Source organism: Schistocerca gregaria, chromosome 3 (genome assembly GCF_023897955.1).
Source record: "Schistocerca gregaria isolate iqSchGreg1 chromosome 3, iqSchGreg1.2, whole genome shotgun sequence".
Taxonomy (NCBI): domain Eukaryota; kingdom Metazoa; phylum Arthropoda; class Insecta; order Orthoptera; family Acrididae; genus Schistocerca; species Schistocerca gregaria.
Window position 1 is genome coordinate 370,257,197 of NC_064922.1, and position 22,704 is coordinate 370,279,900.

Sequence of the window (22,704 nt, forward strand, 5' to 3'; positions counted from 1 at the left end):
TTGGACCAATCACTGTCCAGAAATCTGTTCCCAAAAATTACAAAATAAAACATTATCAGAAACCAATTAGAAACAAATTAACTTCATCTTTAATTGTCTGAAGGTCTGAAATGAGTTTTGCTATTCCAAAATACTAAAAACTGGCTGGTTTGTGTTATCATTTTCTCTCATATATGTATCTCACTTTTATATGCATTCATCCCCTCATTGGTCCAGACAACAAAAAGATGGAAATAATATTGAGCAGTATATAATCCCTCCTCCTCTATTTGTGAGATGGGTGATTAATAAGTTATGCAACACATTTTTATTTATTGTGGATGGTTTTATTCAGGATTCCAATACCTGTTACGATTCCCCACTCTGTTGCTAATGTCATGGCTTTAAGCCACCTTGCTGGGAGGACCATACGCCCTCTATTGATCCGCATTGGAGCAAACATCTTGTTGTCTCAATAACCTCCCCATTATCCATGTACTGTTTCCCATGGAGCACACCCTTCATTGGGCCAAACAGATGGAAGTCGGAAGGTGCGAGATCTGTGCTGTAGGGTGGATGAGGAAGAACAGTCAAATGAAGCTTTATGTGCTCCCCTTGGTGTACAGACTTGTGTGAGGCCATATGTTGTCATGGAGAGGGAGAAGTAAGTTTGCATTTTTGTGCAAATGAACATGCTAGTCATTTCTTCAATTCCCTGAAGGTAGTATGGTACACTTAAAGAGGTGATTGTTAAGTCATGGGGGAGGGCATGAGACAGAGTAGCTTCTTCAGAGGCCCAGAAAACCATTGCCATGACTTCTTCGGCTGAGGGCGTGTCTTTCTAGTTTCTCTTCTGACAAAAAATTGTCATGATCATCCTCGTAAAATGCCAGCAATTCTGCAAAGATGGTCCTGTGTTGCTGTTCGTGGTCTTCTGTTAGGCAGCAGGGAACATAGCTGGCACACACCACTGAGTACCCCAACTGGTGGATCAAATGCCACAAAAGTGTCAGCACTACCAACAGACATCTAGTTGATAATGACCTGTCGATCACTTCGAATAATTGTGTCTGCACATTCCTACATTGCAAGAGTCACAGCTGTGTGCAGCTAGTCAACATGTGGGTGATCAGACAGGTTTGCACACTTGTTGTGATGACGATAGATGCCTCACCCAATGACTCGCCATGTTTTTGTTCACTGCCAGGTCTCTGTAGACATTCTGCAAGTACCTGTGAATATATGCAGTGCTCTGGTTTCCACCAAAAGAAACTTCGTGACAGGTCTGTTTCGAATGTACTTCGCTGTTATGGACACCATTTTGAAGGCTATGTATAATGCCATCACCCATCGGAACTTAACGAAACTACAGGGGCTGATATGCGACTATTCTGTGATGTCCGATGTGCAAATATCCCGTGATGTCCCGCAACAAATTTTGCATTTTTTCAACTGAAGTTGACTGAGAAAACAGTGTTGCATTACTTATTGAATGCCTCTTTTAAATTTTTGATATGGGAGAAAGAGGAATTACAATTTTGGTGGGAGTAATCAAAATTGGCATCTTTAACATGATGAAGCAAGACTGAAAAGACATTTATGTTTTGTTCAGTATTGTGCGCGTAATAAAACAATGCTCTAGAAAGGAATTTTACTTTGTAATGGGACTTCTGAGTGAAGATGGGGGTTCTAACATAGATTATGCAGTCTGCTCCTAAAGCTGTGACAGTGGCAGCCAATCAACTGTATTATCGTCTTAAGATGACCAACATAGAACAGTTTCTGTGAATAATTTGCTGAGAAGTATCTAAAAATCAGATTAGGACAATGTTGTTTATTTCTTTATTTAAGGCTCATGTGTTCATTTAGTGTTCTTCATTGAGATAAAAAATCTACTCTCCAAGCAGCAGCCGAAGTTCATATAATAACAAAAGGTTTTACTTATCCAAGCTTTCGGAACTGGCTCCTTTTTCCAGCAGAAAGGGTGAAGGGGGAGGAACTGCAGGCTTTAGGGAAAAGTGTAGAGCTCAGAAAATTCACCCAGAACACAGGGTCAGGGAAGACTTACCGGATGGGAAGAGAAGAAAAGACAGTTTATTTGCAGAATGTCTACAGACTGGCAGAATTTTCAGTGAGTAATTTCTCAAAGGACATTGTAAATTGTATTTTAGGTGATTCCTATCAAAACTTACATGAAAAGTGAAATTCATATTGTTGTTGACTATTATCTTTACATTTTATCCCAAGTTTCACAAAAATTGTCTTATTAGAACTGTCTTTAACAATTCATAACAGTGTATAAAGTATTGGATTGCTGGACAGTGCATGCACTCGCCTTGAAGGGCAAGCTTATTCATGGGCAAATACATACGTTACTCACAGCATGTGGTAGTTTTCTCCGGTGGTGATGCTCATTGCGTGTGGCAAGAAAATTTGTCAGATTTGCTACAGGTGATATATATTGCTGTGCCTCACTCCCTCTGCCATAAAGTGCTTCAGTGCTTTGTCAGTGGTAGTCAGCCTAGTCCTCTAGTGGGCGTTCCAGTTTTCATGGTAGGCAGTGGGGATTTTAAAATATTTTCGTTGGCTTTCATAAAATTTTAACAAAGCATTTGGTAAGTAATTATCATTATGCAGTAAATCTCCTCGTAAGTTTTACAAATTACAGTTACTTCCCTAATTTATAAATCACCACTACTATGTAACTGATGGCGGTTAGAAGATTTTAGGCCTACTACTAATAGAGGTACAAAAGAGGGCAGTAGATGAAAAAGTTTGACTACTCCTGATTTCTTCTATAGGTCATATTCATAATCGACACTATGGTGTGGAAAAGCCTACAAAACTATCTTCTGTCCAATCAGTATTTTCTGCCTAAGTAAGGAGCTATCCCAAAGTATTACCACATAAGACATCAGTGAATGAAGATATGGGATGTAGAAGTCAGTTAATATATTTTACAAATTTGGCAGTTGTTGCTATGCCAGAAACAGGTGAATCTAAACATTTTTGCATCTCTACCGTATGTTTTTTCCAGTTTAAATTTCAATCAATTCACATACAAAGAACTTGGAGCTCACTCTCTGTTTACTTGTTCTTGTTGGTATAGTAGGTTCTTACGAGGTCGATGTGTTTGATAGTACAAAACAATATGATATGTGTTTTTTCTAAGTTATAGCTAACTCATTTGTGCAAAGGCAGTCAGTAACTTGCACAAAAACATTATGTACAATTTTTTTCTGTTGATGCTTCTTTGCCCGGCTTCACAGCAGTGTTTGTTGTCATCTGCAAATGGAAATAATTCTTCTTAATGATTTAAATAAAATGGGAAATCATTAATGTAAAGCAAGAGCAATACTGGGCCAATGATTGCACTCTTTGAGACTCCCTTTGTAATTTCTCCCCATTCAGGTGATGTGTCTACCTGTGTATTACTAAAATGGCCTAAAGTAACTTTCTATATTTTATTTCTTAAGTAAGAACTAAACCAGGCATTTGCTGAACAAGTTATTTCATATAAACTTAACACCACTAACAGAATATTATGGTTGACACAGTTGATGTCAATAAAGTTCAGAAGGGGCTGTAGAACATCAGTATGTCATACTGGAGTTAGTAACAGAGCCAGGCAACAACAACAACAACAACAACAGGAACAGGAACAGGAACATATGTGTGTTAGAGACCTTGGATATTCATGCAATATTGTGAGCATGCCTGGTGTGATGCCACATGATGTAGGCAGTGCCCATCACCTTTGATTGTATATAGGGTGTCCCAGGAGGCATGGTCAGTATTAAGAGATATGACAGGAACAATCACTTTAAGCAAAAAAATCTATGTAACATGGGACCTAGAATGCATACCGTAAGAGTAATAAGCACTTTTCATCTTTGCCACTGTGAAACTCCTCTCTGCTACTGAACAAGTGCTCGTAGCTCTTTAGGTATGCACTTCAGAGCTCATGTTTACTGGACATTTTTCTTGTACTAGTCCATGCTACCTCCTCACAAAATATGGAAAACAAAGAGCTTGCAGCAGAAGAGATTTGTTTCACTGTATCTAAGGTGAAATAATCGCCATAGCTCTTAAACATGCCTTTTCGAGTGCATGGGTACAAGACTTTCTTGCTTCAAATGATTGTTCCTGCCATGTCCCTGGATACTAACCATTTCTCTTGGACACCTTGTTTGTGTGGGCATACCTTCAATAAGTGTATAATACGACATGGGGTGGCAGCCTTATGTGTCCGCAACTAAGATTTTTCACAGTTACTATCACGTGAACTGTGACTTTATTTGGGTGTAGCTGGGATTTTTATTATTTGCTTGTGTTGTTAAAGGAGTGCCTCATCCTGCTTGTGATGTCTGGTGGTGCACATGAAAATTCTGAAAGATGTTACAGTGTGATTTCACATTGTTTTACCACTCTGTACATAGCATAGCTCTGATAGAAAACAGTAAACTGTAAAGTCTGCCAGAGGGAATCAATCAGGTCCTACTATGGCCATTACAGTTTGACTGTTAATCCCAAGATGTCATAAACCAAAATTTATTTCTCAATTTTCATTAGACAAAGACTGAAAGTGGACATAATACTATATGAAAAATGTTAGGAAATGAATGGACTAGATCACTTGAGCTACATAAAGTAGCAGAAAGTATTTAATTCACAAGAGCACTGCCACTTTTGAAAACAGACTGTTCACAGTTTTGAAGACTTGCTAAAAACTGCTGTTGCTACTGTCTAGGCAACTTCTGTAGATCATGAGAAGTAAGAATTTATTATGTCAGTGACTTCCACAAAAGTTGGAAGAAGCATACATACACACGTGTGAGATTCTTAACCTTCGCGAGGCCGCACCTGTGTATAAAGTGCACCAACCACATATAACATTGTCTTTTACCATTCTATTCTTGTTTCACAGTTGAGGCCATACCAATTCCTTCAGTATTGCTTCAGCTAACACAGTGATAAGTTGTGTTGCCATACGTCCGAACGCCCAACAGTAAAATACAACAAACAACAAGCTAGGTCAGAAATAATTTATAATCTGTGCAAGGAAACTCCCCAGATTGTGAGTTAGCGGCACGATCCCACAATAAGGCAGTTGCCGAAGAGATAATTAGCAACTGAGAAAGCAATTGTACGGAATCTGATGCAACTATGCTCTTTAATGTTTTGTATTGGTCATTACTGTGGGAGAACACTTACACTTGGAAACAGAGTAATATAATGAAAGTTAATTTTATTGTTGTTCAGTTAAACAATGATATAGGTCATATAATGCATGTTTATTTTATCATTGTTAAATTGAACTAAGATTAAACTGTGATTTTGCTCATACTTTTTTTTAACGTTGGTGACTTAAAGGTAGCTATTCCTTACATGTGTACAAAGTACGCTGCACACCTGCTCCTATTATAAAAAGCAGTGCACCCTCTTGAGGATTAAAGAAAAATCTGAATTACACAGACCTAAACAAAGGCTTTTTAAGCTGTGTTATTAAAAAAGCTGCAGATAAGTTACATACAATCTCTTTATTAGGTACAGAAATGACATTTCAGGAGAAAACACCGCTAGCTACCCCCGACAACAGAAGAAAGCTTTAAATTACAATGGTAGTAATCATGTGCCAATAAAAAGAGCACACATTCAACTACTCTTTAAATAGCTTGAAAGTTAACACAAATTATACATATGCTGTTCTCCACGGCTGTAGTAACTGAAGTTTCAGGACGATGACAACATGTATTGCATCTACCCAATGACATCAGAGTGACTGCTGATGATATGTATTGAATGATTGTCAGATCAGTTGGATGTGAGATTTAGATGAGCAATTTAAAAGTTACCCAAACGACGAGACAAGTGACACACCAGAAGAGCCAAGTAATGCAACGTAGTTTTAGTACGTCCATGGAAAAGACCCATGTTGTGTTCTTACTTTTATTACACACACACACACACACACACACACACACACACACACACACACACACACACACACAATGTTGTCTGAAGTAGATAAAACATTCATTCCCTGTCTGCTCTATTTCAATGTTATAACTAAGTTTTATTTAACAAGTTGCAACCAAGATAAATTCATTACACACAGATAATTTCTGGCATTTAAAGGAAAATCTAGTAGGCTTGATTTGGTAAAATATGAAGGCACTGTAAAAGGGCAATATATTAAAAGCCTGTAAGATGAACTGTAAAGCAGATTTATTATTTTCTGTAAATTTTGCTGAAGTGTGTGTGTGTTCATTCTGCATGCCATTATGTTTCAGATCAAGCTCTCATAAATTATTTGTGAAGCTTTTACCGAGTCTGTGAGAAAAGAAATGGCACATACAGCCTGCAGATAGTTGTATTGGAAATTAAGAAAATTCTTTTCATGGAATAATTAGTTAATTGTTGCAGTAATTTAGTGTATGGGGGAAATATGAAGTGGGTATGAAATTAATGCCTTTTAGGATATCTTTATTTCTTTCAAATTATAAGTTAAGTGCTAAGACAGTCTTCTACTTTGTAACTGTCAAAGAATTCTGTGGAATTAATCAAATATAGTGAAGTCTGTTGTGACTCGTCGATCTTGCAAAGTGCCACTGCGCAGTTACGCGCGTCCTCTACATGCGGCACTGTCTGCCAGCTATGCAGCAGCAGCGCCACCTAAACCGCCAGCCAGCCAACGGCTGCTGGACTTGGACTCAGTTATGAATTGACTGTTACAGTGTGCGCACATCTTACTCTGTTTACTTGATCTGTGACTTTCATGTATAGTGTCTTCCTTTAAATATATTTGTTCAGCTTGAAGTTATTCCAATTGGCGACGAGGATGGGATTTTTCTTTTCCATCGTTGACCCACATGTTTCCATGGCTACTTTAGAGCAACTATTGCAAGGTCTAATAGTACAGCAAACGCTTCTCACAAGTGCGATTCGTGATTTCGTGGCGGCATCAAATACGGGGTGTGTCTCGTCATTGTCTCTACCTACTTTTCCTCCTTACGACGAGACGGCGGAAGACTGGTCTGATTACGAAAAACGTCTTAGACAGCACTTCTTGGCATTTCCTGTTGCAGACGAACAAACATGCAAGTCTCTGTACCTTTCATGGATTTCACCACAAATGTATCGGTTGTTGTCGCAATTGGCTCCTTTGAAAGATCCCGTGTCTTTGTCCTTTGCTGAAATGTGCTTACTTCTGTTCGTCTATTTTCAAAGCAAGTGCATGTGGTAACCTCTTGTTGCCTTTTATCGTTGTCAAAAACAACCGAATCAATCCTATCGCACTTGGGCTGCTGAACTTTATGGCCTCAGTAGAAAGTGTCAATTTGTTACTGAAAGAATCCTACACCGATTCCATGGTATGGGATACTATTACCCGATTGGTGCCCGACAAAGTCTTTAGGCAACGTGCCCTTCAGTTAGCAAATCTGACTCTAGATGAAGTCCTATCCATCGCTCAGTCTTCGGGAATTTCTTGTGCTGCTGGAGCCCAAATAGAGGCATGGAGCGACGTCGGGGAAATAAAACCTCTGTGCGATGTTGATGAAGCGTGTGGCGTGTCCCCCCTGCGGGTTCGGGGGTTAGAATAGGCCCGCGGTATTCCTGCCTGTCGTAAGAGGCGACTACAAAGGAGTCTCAAACTTTTCGGCCTTATATGATGGTCCCCTGTTGGGTTTGACCTCCATCTCTCAAAATTTTCCGAAGAGCGAGCCGATTGGGGAAGGGCGCCTTACTTGGTGCATTGTGTCCATCTTGCGATCAGACCTATCGCCAGCTTATACACCGTTGAACTGCAGTCCTGTCCGCTCTCCATCTCTTGGGCATGAGTGTTTCTGCGTGCAGATTACACTGTGCAGTGCCTCTTTCTGCACGGACGGCGACTATGGACCACATGTTACCTAACATCCAGCACGGTAGCCAGTCCGTTGTGGTGGGGCCGCCATGTACCCTGTTGGTTGTAGCCCCCTGACAATACAGGGATCGCTCTACTGATGCCTGCGCCGTTAACTCCCCACGTATGCCAAGGAGTAGATGCCTATCCTCCTGGGGTATTGGGACTCCCGGCAACGGCCATCCTGCTAGTTGGCTCTTGCCGTGGCGCCGGTGGGGAGGGCCCTTGGTAGAAGTAGGTGGCATCAGGGCGGATGACCCGCAATGGAGCGTGGTACATCGTCTCTCGCTGGTGGCCAGCCGCCAGCAGTCTCTAAGCGTTCTCGGGCTCAGTTTAACGCTCAGAAGTACGATCCGCTTGTGACAAGTTGGGGGATGTTGCCGTTACGATCACACCCCATAAGAGTTTATTTATGGTACAGGGAGTTATTTACCATAGGAATCTTCTTTTGCAGTCTGATGAAGAGCTGCTCACCAATTTAGAGCGCCGGGGTGTACATTTCATCCGGCGCGTTCATCGGGGTCCTAAGGAAAATCAGATTGCTGCTGGTGCCTTCATCTTGGCCTTCAAAGGGGATACATTACCGGAAAAGGTCAAGGTGATGGTCAACCGATGTGACCTTAAGCCCTATATCCCTCCCCCGTTGCGCTGCTGGAAGTTCGGCCATGTGTCTTCTCGCTTCACTTCCAGCCTCACATGTCGATATTGCGGACGCCCATCACATCCCAATACTCCATGTGCCCCGCCTCCCATCTGTGTCAACTGCGGGGAGCACCATTCACCTTGCTCGCCAGACTGCCGAATTTTCCAGAAAGAGCGTAAAATCATGGAATACAAGACCCTGGACTGACTAACCTATACTGAGGCCAAAAGGAAATACGACCGACTCCATCCTGAGAGAATGACATCTTCTTACGCTGCTGCTACAACACCTGTGCTAGCCCCGTCTGTTTCTTCAATTGTGGCCTGATCGACGAGTAGTACAACTCCCCCTGCCCCCTTGCGAGTGGGGGGGCTCTACCCACCGGGTTGCTCCTGCGCCACCTACCTCGGGAGCAACACCATCCCACCAATTGGGGACGTCCGTCCCCACTTCTAAGTCGGAGAAGTGTCCAACTTCTTCGGCTTCTCACGCTCGCAAGGGTCCCTCCCTCCCTTCCCAGGTTTCCGCCAGCGAGAAGGCTGACAACCGACAGTGGCATAAGTGTCAGCAATCAGCTGGTCGTAGGGCTTCACGATCCTCCTCCGTCCCGGAGACTGAATCAGTGAAGCCCTCCCGGCCGGTGCGACCCAAGGAACGGCATTAGAAACCCAAGAAGAGCTCTCAGCCCAAGGAACTCACGGTGGCAGCCATCCCACCGCAACCTTCCAGCTCTGCGTCTGAGGATGCGGTGAAGATTCTGGCGTCCGTTGAGGACCTCGATCTCGCCGGTCCATCAGACGCCATGGAAAGCACTATCACAGGTGCTAAATCGGAGGCAGCAGGTGACCCAGAGGTGTAATCTCCCTTCCCAGTCCCGTCACGCCTTTCTCAGCCATGGACAACACCTTCCTCCAGTGGAACTGCAGCGGTTTCTTCCACCATCTAGCTGAGCTCCACCAACTTATCAGCCTTTACCCTTTGCTCTGCAGGAAACTTGGTTTCCGGCAATGCTAACACCCGCCCTCCATGGCTACCGGGGTTGTTATAAGAACCGGGCAGCTTATGAAAGGGTGTCTGGTGGCGTCTGCATATATGTCCTCAACTCTCTTCACAGCGAGTCTGTACCTCTCCCAACACCTTTAGAGGCTGTCGCTGTTCGGGTGTGGATGCCACAGGCTGTTACCGTCTGCAGTCTTTACCTTCCACCGGATGGTGATGTCGCGCAGCATGTCCTGGCTGCTCTGATAGCTCAATTGCCTCCACCTTTCCTGTTACTGGGCGACTTTTAACGCCCATAACCATCTGTGGGGTGGGTCAGTGGCAACAGGTCGAGGTGCCATTGTTGAGCATTTATTGGCGCAGCTCGATCTCTCGATCTTAAATGATGGTGCCTTCACACACTTCAGTTTGGCGCATGGCAAATAGTCCGCCATTGACCTTTCTATCTGTAGCCCTAGCCTCTTACCGTCTGTCCAATGGAGAGTGCATGACGACCTTTGTGGTAGTGACCACTTTCCGATCTTCCTGTCACTACCACAGCATCAGTCTTCTGGGCGCCCTAGCAGATGGGCTCTGAATAAGGCTGACTGGGACTTGTTCTCCTCCACTGCCGCTATTGAGCCTTTCTGTAACGATGACATTGATGCAGTGGTTCAATCGGTCACCACCGGCATCGTTACTGCCGCCGAATCTGCCATTGCCTGTTCTTCTGGGTTCCCTCGGCGGCGGACTGTGCCTTGGTGGTCGCCTGAGATAGCTGAAGCGATTAAAGCTCGCCGGCGGGCGCTCCAGCGTTACAAGCGACATCCCTCAATCGAACACCTCATCGCCTTCAAACGGCTGCGTGCGCAAGCCTGCCGCATTATCCGCCAATGCAAGCAGGAGTGCAGGGAGCGGTATGTGTCCACCATTGGCCTCCGTGTCAGTCCATCGCACGTCTGGGCCAAGATTTGCCGCCTCTATGGCTATCGGACCCCTGTCAGTGTCCCTGCACTCTCACTGAATGGAGCAGTTTGTACTGACTCCGACGACATTGCAAACCGCTTGGCAGAGCACTTAGCTATGAATTTCGCTTCTGCCAACTACCCCTTGGGCTTCCGCTCCATTAAGGAGCGGATAGAACGTCGGAGTCTTTCTTTTCGCACTCACCATCCTGAATTGTACAGTGTTCCATTCAGTGCGTGGGAATTTCGAAGTGCCCTCGCCGCTTGTCCTGATACGGCTCCTGGGCCAGATAGCATCCACTCTCAGATGCTGAAACACCTTTCAGTGGACTGCCAGCGACGCCTCCTCGATCTTTACAACCGCATTTGGGTCGAGGGTGAGTTTCCGTCGCAATGGCGGGAAAGTCTTGTTGTCCCCATTCTGAAACCAGGGAAGAACCTTTCGGAGGTGGACAGCTACCATCCCATTAGCCTCACCAACGTTCTTTGCAAGTTGCTTGAACGGATGGTGAGCCGGCGCTTGAATTGGGTACTGGAGTCTCGAGCCCTTCTGGCTCCGTCTCAGGGTGTGTTCCCTAAAGGCCGCTCCGCCGCCGACAATCTGGTGAGCCTGGAGTTGGCCAACCGTACTGCCTTTGCCCGCCGTCAGCATCTGGTTGCTGTCTTTTTCGACATGCGGAAAGCGTATGATACGACATTTTGTCATCACATCCTTTCTACGCTTCATGGATGGGGTCTTCGGGGCCCTCTGCCGATCTATATCCACAATTTTCTGTCGTATCCTACCTTCCGCGTGCACGTCGCGGCCTCATATAGTTTCTCCCAAGTCCAGGAGAACGGTGTGCCACAGGGTTCTGTTCTCAGTGTGTGTCTGTTTTTAATAGCTATTAACGGGCTCGCTGTGGCCGTGGGAAATACTGTCTCCGCTTCCCTGTATGCTGACGACTTCTGCCTTTACTACAGCTCTATTGGCATTGCAGCTGCTGAACGTCAGCTACAGGGCGCAATCCGCAAGGCGCAGTCTTGGGCTGTAGTGCATGGTTTTCAGTTTTCCGCAGCCAAGACCTGTATTATGCATTTCTGCCGGCGACGCACTGTTCACCCAGAGCCGCGGCTTTATCTTGACGGCGAGCTTCTTAAAGTGGTGGAGTCTCGTAGGTTTTTGGGGATGGTTTTTGATGCCCGGTTGACTTGGCTGCCTCATATTCGGCAGCTTAAACAGGCGTGTTGGCGGCATCTAAATGCTATGCGATGCCTGAGCCACACCAGGTGGGGCGCCGACCAATCTACTCTCGTATGGCTTTACCAGGCGTTAATCCAGTCCCGTCTGGACTATGGGAGTCTGGCTTTTGGCTCAGCATCCCCATCTGCGTTGCGGGTGCTGGAACCAATCCTCCACAGCGGGATACGCCTTGCCACTGGTGTCTTCCGAACCAGCCCTGTGGACAGCATACTTGTGGAGGCAGGTGTCCCTCCATTGCGGTTACGACGCCAACAATTACTGGCTGCTTATCCTGCTCATGTTTTTAGCTTGCCCCTCCAAATTATCATGTCCTCTTCCCGCTGTTAGTCGTTCATCTGCCAGAACGTCGGCCCCGGTTGGGTTGTCCGATCGCTGTACGTGTGAAACAGCTTCTTTGCTGGCTTGGGTGTTTCCCTGTTCAATCTCCTTTCCAGGCCCCTCTGTGTACACCCCCGTGGTGTGTGCCTCGCCCTTGCCTTCGGCTCGACTTGGCTCATGGCCTGAAGGACTCAGTCCCTCAGTAGGTCTTCCGACGCCGCTTTTATTCCATCCTGGCCACGTATCAGGGCTCTGGCGTTGTCTAAACAGACGGTTCGATGGTTGCTGGTCTAGTCGGTTATGCACTAACTCCAGGGGACCATTCTGAACAACGTTCGTTGCCTGCTGGCTGCAGTGTTAACAGTGCTGAGCTGGTCGCCATCTTTCGTGCCCTAGAGTATATCCGCTCCTGCTCAGGTGAGTCCTTCGTTATCTGTAGCGATTCCCTGAGCGGTTTACGAGCTCTCGACTAGTGTTTCCCTCGTTCTCGTCTGGTGATGGCTATCCAGGAGTCCCTGCATACTCTCGCCCGTAGCGACAGGTCTATGGTCATTGTTTGGACCCCAGGCCATGTTGGTATACCCGGCAATGAAACTGTTGACGGCCTGGCGAAAGAGGCCACCAGTGCGCCATCTCTGGAGATTGGCCTCACAGCGACTGATTTGTGGGCACTATTACGCCGCAAAGTTTTCGATTTATGGTACACTGATTGGTGCAACCTGCCCGTGCCAAACCTACTTCGCCGTATCAAGGAGACGACTACTGTGTGGCGGTCATCCATGCGAGCCAACCGCAAGGAATCAGTCGTCCTTTGTCGGTTCCGCATTGGCCACACCCGACTCTCGCACAGTTATTTACTGTGTCGTGAGGATCCCCCTCTTTGTCATTGTGGTGCGTCCTTAACGGTGGTCCTTATTCTGTTGGAGTGCGCCCTTTTAACTGTGCTCAGGCAGAGTTTTGCGCTGCCTGATATGCTCTCTGCGCTTTTATCTGACGACTCTTCCTTAGCAGACATAGTGCTGCGTTCTATTCGGACAGGGGGATTTTATCACTTAATGTAAGTGTGTGAGTTTTTGTGTTGATTCTGGCCTATGGCCTATGATTTGTCTTCCCCCCCGTGTTTCTCCGTGGTTGGCTTTTCCCTTTTTGTTTGTATGGTCGGCCAACCACTGTCACACTCTGTGTGATTTTAGTTCGTCTTGTCTGGTCTTTGTCTACGTTTTTCTTGTTCTGTGTCATCTGTCTTATCGTCTGTTGATCGTTTTTATTCTCTGTGGGAGTTTTTAGTATTTGGAAAAAGGCACCGATGACCGTAGCAGTTGGTCCCTTTAACCGCAACAAACCAAACCGTGTGGCGTGTCCCCGCCGGCCGACGTTGCCGCAGTACGCTTCCAAGTGCAGCCTCGACCTAACTGTAAACAAACCTCTAAGAAACTGCAGCAAAACCCATGGCAACTTACTTCATGTCCGCGGTGTTTTACGAAACATTCACAAGAAGATTGTCCGCAACGTTGGGCCTTGTGTCACAAATGCAAAAAAAAGGTTATGTGTCATCAGTTCGCAAATCCGACCGCATACAAGATGTTCATGAACATGACACTGACTCTGTGTTGTCTGTCAAGTGTACTTCTTCCCTTTGAGGGAAGTTATTCCTCACTGTCCAAATACTTAGTCGAGATGTTCGCATGCTGGTGGATACTGGTTCTGCTGCCACTATCATCAATTCTCAGACGTACCTTCCATTGGTTTCTCCAATCCTGTCACCTGTGACGAGGCAATTACATACGTACAATAAACAGAAGATTTCTCTCTTGGGACCATTTGATGCTGAGATATCTCGCAAATCTGTCGTTCGCACTGTTCCCCTATTTGTGGTCGACCATAGTAATGCGGAGAATCTTTCGCGTTTTTGGTTTCTCCATAGATGACTCTCTCAATATCGTCTCTGATGCTATTCCTTATGCTCAATTGGATTCCTTGTCAACAACATTTTCGTCCCTTTTTTCTCCTGGGTTAGGCCATGGAAATGACTTTGGAGCTCATATTATGCTCAAATCCACTGCTCGGCCTAAGTTTTTTCGGGCTCAGTCCATTCCTGTGGCCCTTCGTGATCAGGTCAAACGGGAGCTGGATCGTCTCACAGCTTCAAGGGTGTAGCTTCCTGTCACTTCCAGTGAGTGATCCTCTTCTGTCGTCGTTGCTAAGCCAAACGGTGTTACTCGTCTCTGTGGCGATTTCAGAGCCATTGTAAATGCTCAATGCCTTATCGACATCTACCCTATGCCTCGACCTGAAGAATTGTTCACTAAACTTGCTGGAGGCCAGTATTTTTCTAAACTTGACCTGTCAGAAGCTTATCATCAACTTCCCCTTGACGCTGCTTCCTGGCAGTTTCTGGTCTTTAACGCGCCTTTTGCCCTCTATCAATACCAACGATTGCCATTCGGGGTTGCCAGTGCCCCTGCTCTCTTTCAGCGATTCTTGGAACAATTATTACTCATTGTCCTTGGGTGTATAAATTACCAGGACGACATTGTCACTGGCTCTACCACTGATGAACATCTTCAAAATCTCCGCACACTTTTTCATGTGCCTGCCGGTCTGAAGTGTAATCTTCAGAAATCGAAATTTTTTCAGGTATCTATCACGTATTTGGGGTTCCAACTCTCTCGGGGTGGTATTCGCCCGCTTCAGCAAACTGTTGCTGCGATCGAAGCCCTTCTTCGCCATACATCTGTTAAGGAACTGCACGGCTTCTTGGGGAAAATAGCATACTATCACAAGTTTTTACCGTCTGCTGCTTCGGTGGCTCAGCCGTTGCATCGCCTGTTCCATGAAAATGTGCCTTTTCACTGGTCTGCGTCATGCGATGCGGCTTACCAGAAATTGAAGACTATGCTGAAACAGGCCCCGTGCCTGGCTACTTATCGACCTGGCCAACATCTTTTTTTAGCCACAGACGCCTCTCAATACGGGGTTGGTGCAGTCCTTGCGCACCGTTTTCCTGACGGGTCTGAACAACCCATTGCTTATGCCTCCAAAATGCTCACGGATGCCCAACAGAAGTATTCTCAAATTGAAAAAGAAGCTTTAGCCATTATTTATGCTCTTCATAAGTTTGGTGTTTTTCTCTATGGATCCAAATTTCATCTTGTTACGGATCAAAAACCACTTGTTTCCTTGTTTCATCCATCAACGTCACTTCCCGACAAGGCTGCACACCGCCTCAAGTGTTGGGCTCTTTACTTGTCTCGTTTCAATTATGAGATTAATTTCCGGCCAACGGCTCAACGTGCGAATGCTGATGCACTGTCTTGCCTTCCCATGGGTCCTGAATTCAATAGGGACGAATGTTTGTGTTTCCACCTGGATGTTGCCGAGCAGCGGGTTGTGGACGGGTTCCCCATCACCGGGGACCGGCTGGTGGCTGCTACGGGTTCTGACCCTACCTTCTCCCGGGTTTTATGCTGTATTCAGAAGGGTTGGCCAGATCGTCCGTCTGCTAAGAACGGAATTACTACGCTTTGTGTTACCGCCTCACGGCTAGGGATGGTGTTATCCTCCTCTCCACCGAAAATGCTTCACCGCGTGTTGTGGTACCTGCGTCTTTGCGTGCTTCAGTCTTGCGCCTCCTTCACCAAGGGCACTGGGGTGTCTCTCGCACAAAATCTCTTGCGCGCTGTCATGTGTACTGGCCCGTCATTGACTCTGAAATTGCACACATGGACGCTGCCTGCGGCCCTTGTGCGTCACAGGCCGCCGGCCCGGAGTCACCTTTGTCACCATGGCCTTCACCTGATGCTGACTTCGCGGGAACTTTTTTAGGTAGTTATTGGATTCTCGTTATTGATGCCTACTCTAACTTTCCTTTCATTGTCCGTTGCACGTCGCCTACCACCGTGGCATCCACCAATGCTCTAGCTCGCGTTTTCTCTTTCGAAGGCCTTCCCTCTACTCTTGTTACTGATAATGGTCCGCAATTTGCCTCTTCCAATTTTGCAGATTTTTGTGCCCATCACGACGTCGTGCATGTCATGGCCCCTCAGTTCGATTCACAGTTAAACGGATCGACTGGTCTGCACATTTAAGGCTCAGATGAGGAAACTCCTGACTTCTTCTTCTGCTGATGATGAGCTTCTCCAATTTCTGGCTTCCTACCATTTCGCCCCCATGGGCGACTGCGACCCGACTGAGCTCTTACATGGCCGACAGCCTCGCACGCTACTTCATCTTCTGCGGCCTTCCACCTCATGGCCACTGGTGCCTTCTCTTGGCCGGTTCAACACCGACGACCTTGTATGGGTACGGGGATATGGCAGGAGGCCAAAATGGAGTCCTGGCCGCATCTTAGGACACCGTGGCCAACGCCTGTATGAAATCCAGACGGACATGGGTGCGTCATTCGGACCAGCTTCGGCCTCGTGTGCCAGCAACGCCTGTTCCGGATGCCGCTACACCACCTTCTGCTCTACCTGATGCTCGGGATACTGGAATCGCATATTACTGACAACACAGTCCTCTCACCATCATATCGGTGCCATCACAAGAACTGACGCCGCCAGGAGACGTGCCCATGCAGGAACCAGATGACGATCATCTGTTGGAGCAACTCTACTTGCCTTCTCCTGCGGACGCGGACACATCGCCCATATCTCCTGTTATAACAACCGGACTTGTTGCAACGGGCATATTGGTGAGTTGGGCCCCAGCAGATTCGACCTCCATGTCTCCTGTCATCTCGACCAGTTATCATCAGGTACACTTCCGTCCGTACGGGAAGCCGCCTCCTCGAGCCTTTACGGCCAGTCAAACAACACCTATGGACATTAGCAATCTACAGGCCACCTCCATCAAGACCTGTGCAAAAAAATTCCAAGAGGGGAAAAGTGTTGCGATTCACCGATCTTTCGAAGTGCCGCTGCACAGTTACGCGGCCACTAGATTTCGACTCAGTTATGAATTAACTGTTAAAGTGTATGCAGGTCTTATTCTGTTTACTTGATCTGTGACTTTCATGTATAGTGTCTTCCTTGAAATCTGGTATTTTTCAGTCCTTTTTTCCTCTATACATCTAAGAGTTTCGAATGAAAATGTTTTTACATTCTGTCACTGTTTATGATTACCTCTTATAGGTACTGTGGACGAAGATTGCCTTCCAGTGCTCATGACCAGATTTCTTAAGCATTGTCGTTATGCTAGTCAGTAGAATTATTTTATAATTTACTAAAAATTAAAGTTAAATATACTTGGAAAATAACGTATTTGTTTCAGCTCACTTAGTAATGTTGTTTGATCCTTTCTAGTTAGCGGACACAAAGTAAAAATCACAGTAAATCAACAGTTTGATTTAAATAATCATATTGATGCAATAATTAAGAAATCTAACTTGTTTGAATGTGACTTCATATTTGTCTGAGTTAGTCTACTTTTAGTTAGAGTATAATTTAAGTAAGAGGATTAAAAATTATCTGAAATACAAGAAAAGCCAAGTACCTCAGCTCATAAATACCTCAGCTCATAAACATGGATGCAGTGTATCAAATATAGTGAAATTATAAGGGACTCTTGTCAGAAATATACAAAAACTTCAATTAGGTCGTACTTAACCTTCAGACAAGAATCTGTTTACTATTTGGTATCATTTGGCTCATAAAACCACAGAAATTACTGCTGTAACATTAATTTTATTCAAGAAAAAGGTGAACTACTTTTTTAAGAATTTCAGTAGGTTTTAATTACACACCAGGTGTTTAAAAATGGAACCAAGAAGAGCTATTTAATCAATTTGGTATTGACGTAATCGATCCATCTGGTTGCTGTCAAACAAATCAGAATTAGGCTAAATATTAGAGTGAAACTCTTGTCAGTGATCCTTATGTAAGAAAGGGAGTCTTTATTATAATAGTAATACAGTCTTTTTTCTAGTATTAGTGCAGGTAGGTCATTTAACTTCTAGTATTGTAATGACCTTTCGCAATAAATTGTGTTAGATGAGCCAGTTTCATAAAAATATCGCGTGTAATGTTATTTCAGTTGAAGATGTGGATATCTTTCATGATACCAAAAATTGAAGATGGAAACAATTTTGGAGTTTCTATTCAAGAAGACACATTAGCAGAAATACAGTCAGTTGAATCTGAAGCTGCAGCCTTCTTTGATCAGATATCACGGTACTTTGTTTCAAGAGGAAAAATTGTGTCTAAGGTTAGTACATGACAGAATACGACCTACTGAAATGACATATTCTTGACAGTTTTAAGTTGAGTGTTGTATGGATTCAATCTAAGTAGGAGTTTGTATATCAATGAAAATAATGTTTGGTTCTGGATTCTGGGCAACTTATCTGTAACTATTCTCATTTCCTAAACCTGAGCAGTCCTTTTCCTTCACTCTTCTTCATGCCCCTGGCCCAAATAACTTGCACATTTCCTTAACTTCTATCTGTGTCGTCCTGCTGCCACTTGGTCAGGAGATTTTTTTTAATGTATCCAATTATTTTAAGTGTAATTCAATAGACAAAAAATCTACTCACTAAGCAGTGGATGGAGAACACATGCATTAAAAAAAGTTTAAATTAGGCAAGCTTTCAGAGCTAGTGACTTCTGGTAGAAGGGTCATTGAGGAAGGAAAGGGGGGGGGGGGGGGAGGGAAAGGAACAGGAGAAGTTTAGAAAAAAGATAGAGTTCAGAAAAGTCACCCAGAACTCTGGGTCAGGAGACTTACCAGATGGGATGAGAAAGAATAGTCTTTCCTTCTCATTCCGTCTGGTTAGTCTCCCCTTACCTGGGGTTCTCATTGACTTTTCTGATCTCTACCACTTTTCCTAAACCTCTTCAGGTCCTTTGCCTTCACCCCCCTTCCTTTGCCTTCAACCCTCCTGCTGGAAGAAGCAACCACCCTGCATAAGTAAAACCTTTCTTAATGTGTGTGTAGTTCTGCTGCCACTTGGTGAGTAGATTTTTTATCAACCCAGTTACATTATATTGTCAAAACATCATTAATTATATTAAATAGGAGTTTGATCACCCTAAAGTCCAACCCTGATAGTGTCAGTATTTTGTATTTGTGGATAACATGTTCAGTTTATTTTAGCTTCACATTTTTGTTATGGCCTTATTTTATGTGGGTAGTTGCTATTTTCATTTGTTATCTGACATGAGATATAGAAAATTTGTTTGTGGTTTAGGGCTTTCGGTATGTAAAGATTGGGAGAGATGAAACTCCAAGAATTGTTTCACTGAGACTTGATAATCTTTCTATTAGCCAATAAGTATTATGTGGTGACAGTCTTTTTTTTTTTTTTTCTCTCCGTGTCATGACATGTCGGACTTAGATTATTTAATGTGTATAACAAATATTTTGTTCATTACAGGTTGCAAAATACCCACATATTGAAGACTATCGTAGGGCTGTTGAGGAACTGGATGAGAAAGAATATCTGAGTCTGTGGTTGGTGATGTGTGAGGTGCGCAACCGTTATTGCACACTCCATGACATTGTTATAAAAAATTTGGAGAAGATAAAGAAGCCCCGTACAGAAAATTCAGAAACATTATACTGAAGGAGTGTTGCATTTTGGGCTGTTCTTTTGTTGACGGCAAAGATCTTCAAAATAGATCCAGAATTGTCACATATTTAAAGTGAATACAGTGCATTGGAGTTTATACAGTATTGAGCAGTGAATAAAAATGTCAACCTTTTCATTCCCAGTTGTCATACAACTTTAGTTTAGATTGAATTCAATGTCCTGTGCAAGGGATATTCATCATTTGTATATGCAGTGCATTTTCAGAATAATTTAGTTCATATAGTTTGTACTTCCTATGTTACAGCATTGTAAAAGAGAGACATTATTTAAACTTTTTACCAGTATGTTAATTTTTAGTGTTGTAACACTTGGAAGCAAAAACATTGGTTTAGATAATTTATTGGGTATGCTTTGGACTGTAAGAAGGCAGTGGGAAAAGCAGAGTAATGGAAATTTATAAAACTTTTTATGCAGCTGACGTATGTATGGCCTAGCACATATTTCTTTCTTCAGGCATTGAAGGTTTACTTATGATGAAAAAAGAACAAGAGTGAGAAATGTGAAAAGTGGATATATGTGTATTATAGTGGTGGGAATGGAATGGCTGACTTAATACTCATTGCTGTGAGGAATTATGTTATGTTGAACAATGTGAAGACAGATCTTAATATTTTTGTCTCAAGTGCTGGTGTTTAATATTTGATTTATTTTTGTCTTGCAATGTGTGAGTGCATCTGGAAATTTGTTGAGGTCATTTTCTGCTAGATATCTTAAATATGTACACTCCAGTTTCTTTTCTGTTGCTGCATGACCTTCACTGGTCATTTTCATTTTATAACACTACTTTACAATCAATTTCATTGTGGTACATCATTTTAGTTCTTTACAGTGATCTGTATGGTATACAATTGATTGAATTATACTATTTAAGAACAGACTTTTATACCACTCTTCTGTGAGGATTTCTTTGTACCGAAAGAGCTTGTTTGTCCAATATGTTGCTTTGTGTTTGGATGTAACTCAGTGAGGTCGTAGAAATTTCAAAATAAAGCATCCATGTTAAAATGTATTTTGAAATTGTAAAAAACTTATCCTGTTGGTTGTGTGTGGTATCCATTTTTAGAATTCTGTGATTATAATCTTGAACGCCATAACATGAATTTTGCAAAAGTCGTCACTTGTGCTGACATTTTTTCCTCGTGTAGGTGCATGTAAAAATGTTAAAGATGTATTTTGTGTGATCTGTGACTTTGATAATGGTCTCCGAGGAATAAAAATTGTAATGTATAATCTTAATTTTTGTCAGTTGGAGTGTTCAGTTGGACGAAGCCTGTTGTCCCTCAGATGTTAGAGGTTCACAAAATCTGAATGTGCATCTTGTATTTGATTGTCAAGAGGCTTTGTGCATTTTTCTTCTGTCCCCCCCCCCCCCCCCCCCCCCCCTTCCAGCTGTTCCGTTAAGTTTAATCAATGACTCTGAAACATTATATGAGAATGTTGTTTCTACAGTTGGAATTGTTTTTACTCATGCAGGATAAGTTATTGTGAACTGAACAATGTATCTTGCAATAGTTAGTTAGTAATTTGAAAAATGGACTAAAAAGAGATTGTGATATGGTCTCACAGAAATGTCAGATGCCTCTATTTTTGTGCATTGACTAAACAAAGCTTAGGGTTATACTTCAGCATGCCAGATCCTTTCCCCCTGTAGTGCAGATGTTTGCTATTACACTTTGTCATTGTTAGTTATATAGGCTATAAATTGTTTTTTATTTACTATTATTCCTGCTGATGCTACTACTACTACTACTACTACTACTAGTAGTAGTAGTTTTGTGCTTTTTTGTTTGTTTGGAAGTTTGTTGGGTAGATAAAGGAGAAGTATTGAGTTTCTGAGGAAGTTGTTGAAGTGTAGAAGAAAAATCTCCAGTGGAAGAATAGCTATATTGTTTTGAAATTGAATATACAGATAGGCTGGAGTTAGAATTAGTGAAGCTGTGGAAATACATCTATACAGACCAAGAGGAATGGGTAGAAGTATTTTTTATGTGAAATAAATTTACTGGCATTTTGATTGTATTGTCAGCTATTTCTCTTTGGCTTGTGGAAGACACTTCTTACTGACTGTAAAGGCACATACCAATGTGTCATATGCATTCAACATTAGTTTTATATTAAAAACAAACATTCCAAGACTTACCAAGCGGGAAAGCGCCGGCAGACAGGCACATGAAAAAAACACACAAACACACACACAGAATTACTAGCTTTCGCAACCGATGGTTGCTTCTTCAGGAAGGAGAGGGAAAGACGAAAGGATGTGGGTTTTAAGGGAGAGGGTAAGGAGTCATTCCAATCCCGGGAGCGGAAAGACTTCCCTTAGGGGAAAAAAAAAGGACAGGTACACACACACACACGCACACACACACGCACACACACACACACACACGCACACACACGCACACACACGCACACACACACACACACACACACACACACACACACACACACACACACACAAGCAGACATGCTTGTGTCTGTGTGTGTGTGTGTGTGTGTGTGTGTGTGTGTGTGTGTGTGTGTGTGTACACCTGTCCTTTTTTTTTCCCCTACGGGAAGTCTTTCCGCTCCCGGGATTGGAATGACTCCTTACCCTCTCCCTTAAAACCCACATCCTTTCGTCTTTCCCTCTCCTTCCTGAAGAAGCAACCATCGGTTGCGAAAGCTAGTAATTCTGTGTGTGTGTTTTGTTCATGTGCCTGTCTGCCGGCGCTTTCCCGCTTGGTAAGTCTTGGAATCTTTGTTTTTAATATATTTTTCCCATGTGGAAGTTTCTTTCTATTTTATTTACAACATTAGTTTTAGAATGACATTAATAGACTCCTACTGAAGTGAGTGGTAGAAGCTGCCTGTTGGGGATGTAATAATTGCATCATCTGGAAACAAGCAACTGAAAAGGTATCTAGTTGCAGTGAATGAAGATTGACTGTGAGTACATTAAATACAGAATTGTAATGTTTATATCAACAATGTTTTGTTTTGTGGTTTAACTGGGCTACCAGGAAAATTTTTGCACCTAGTGTTACATCACCTTTGAAAGAGAGATGACAAATGAACAAAAATGTAAAAGGGCAAGGGCCAAGT

General features: G+C 43.7%; 1 protein-coding gene across 1 annotated transcript in view; it reads left to right on the top strand.

Moving 5' to 3' along the window:
* Nucleotides 1–20,856, top strand: part of LOC126354207 (proteasome activator complex subunit 3) — a 46,395-nt gene extending 25,539 nt beyond the window's left edge. Inside the window, exons 5-6 of the mRNA XM_050003665.1 lie at nt 18,066–18,236; nt 19,405–20,856. Coding sequence (XP_049859622.1) covers nt 18,066–18,236; nt 19,405–19,593 — 360 coding nt within the window. The 3' untranslated portion in view covers nt 19,594–20,856. The remainder of the gene's footprint in view (nt 1–18,065; nt 18,237–19,404) is intronic.
* Nucleotides 20,857–22,704: the final 1,848 nt, after the last annotated feature.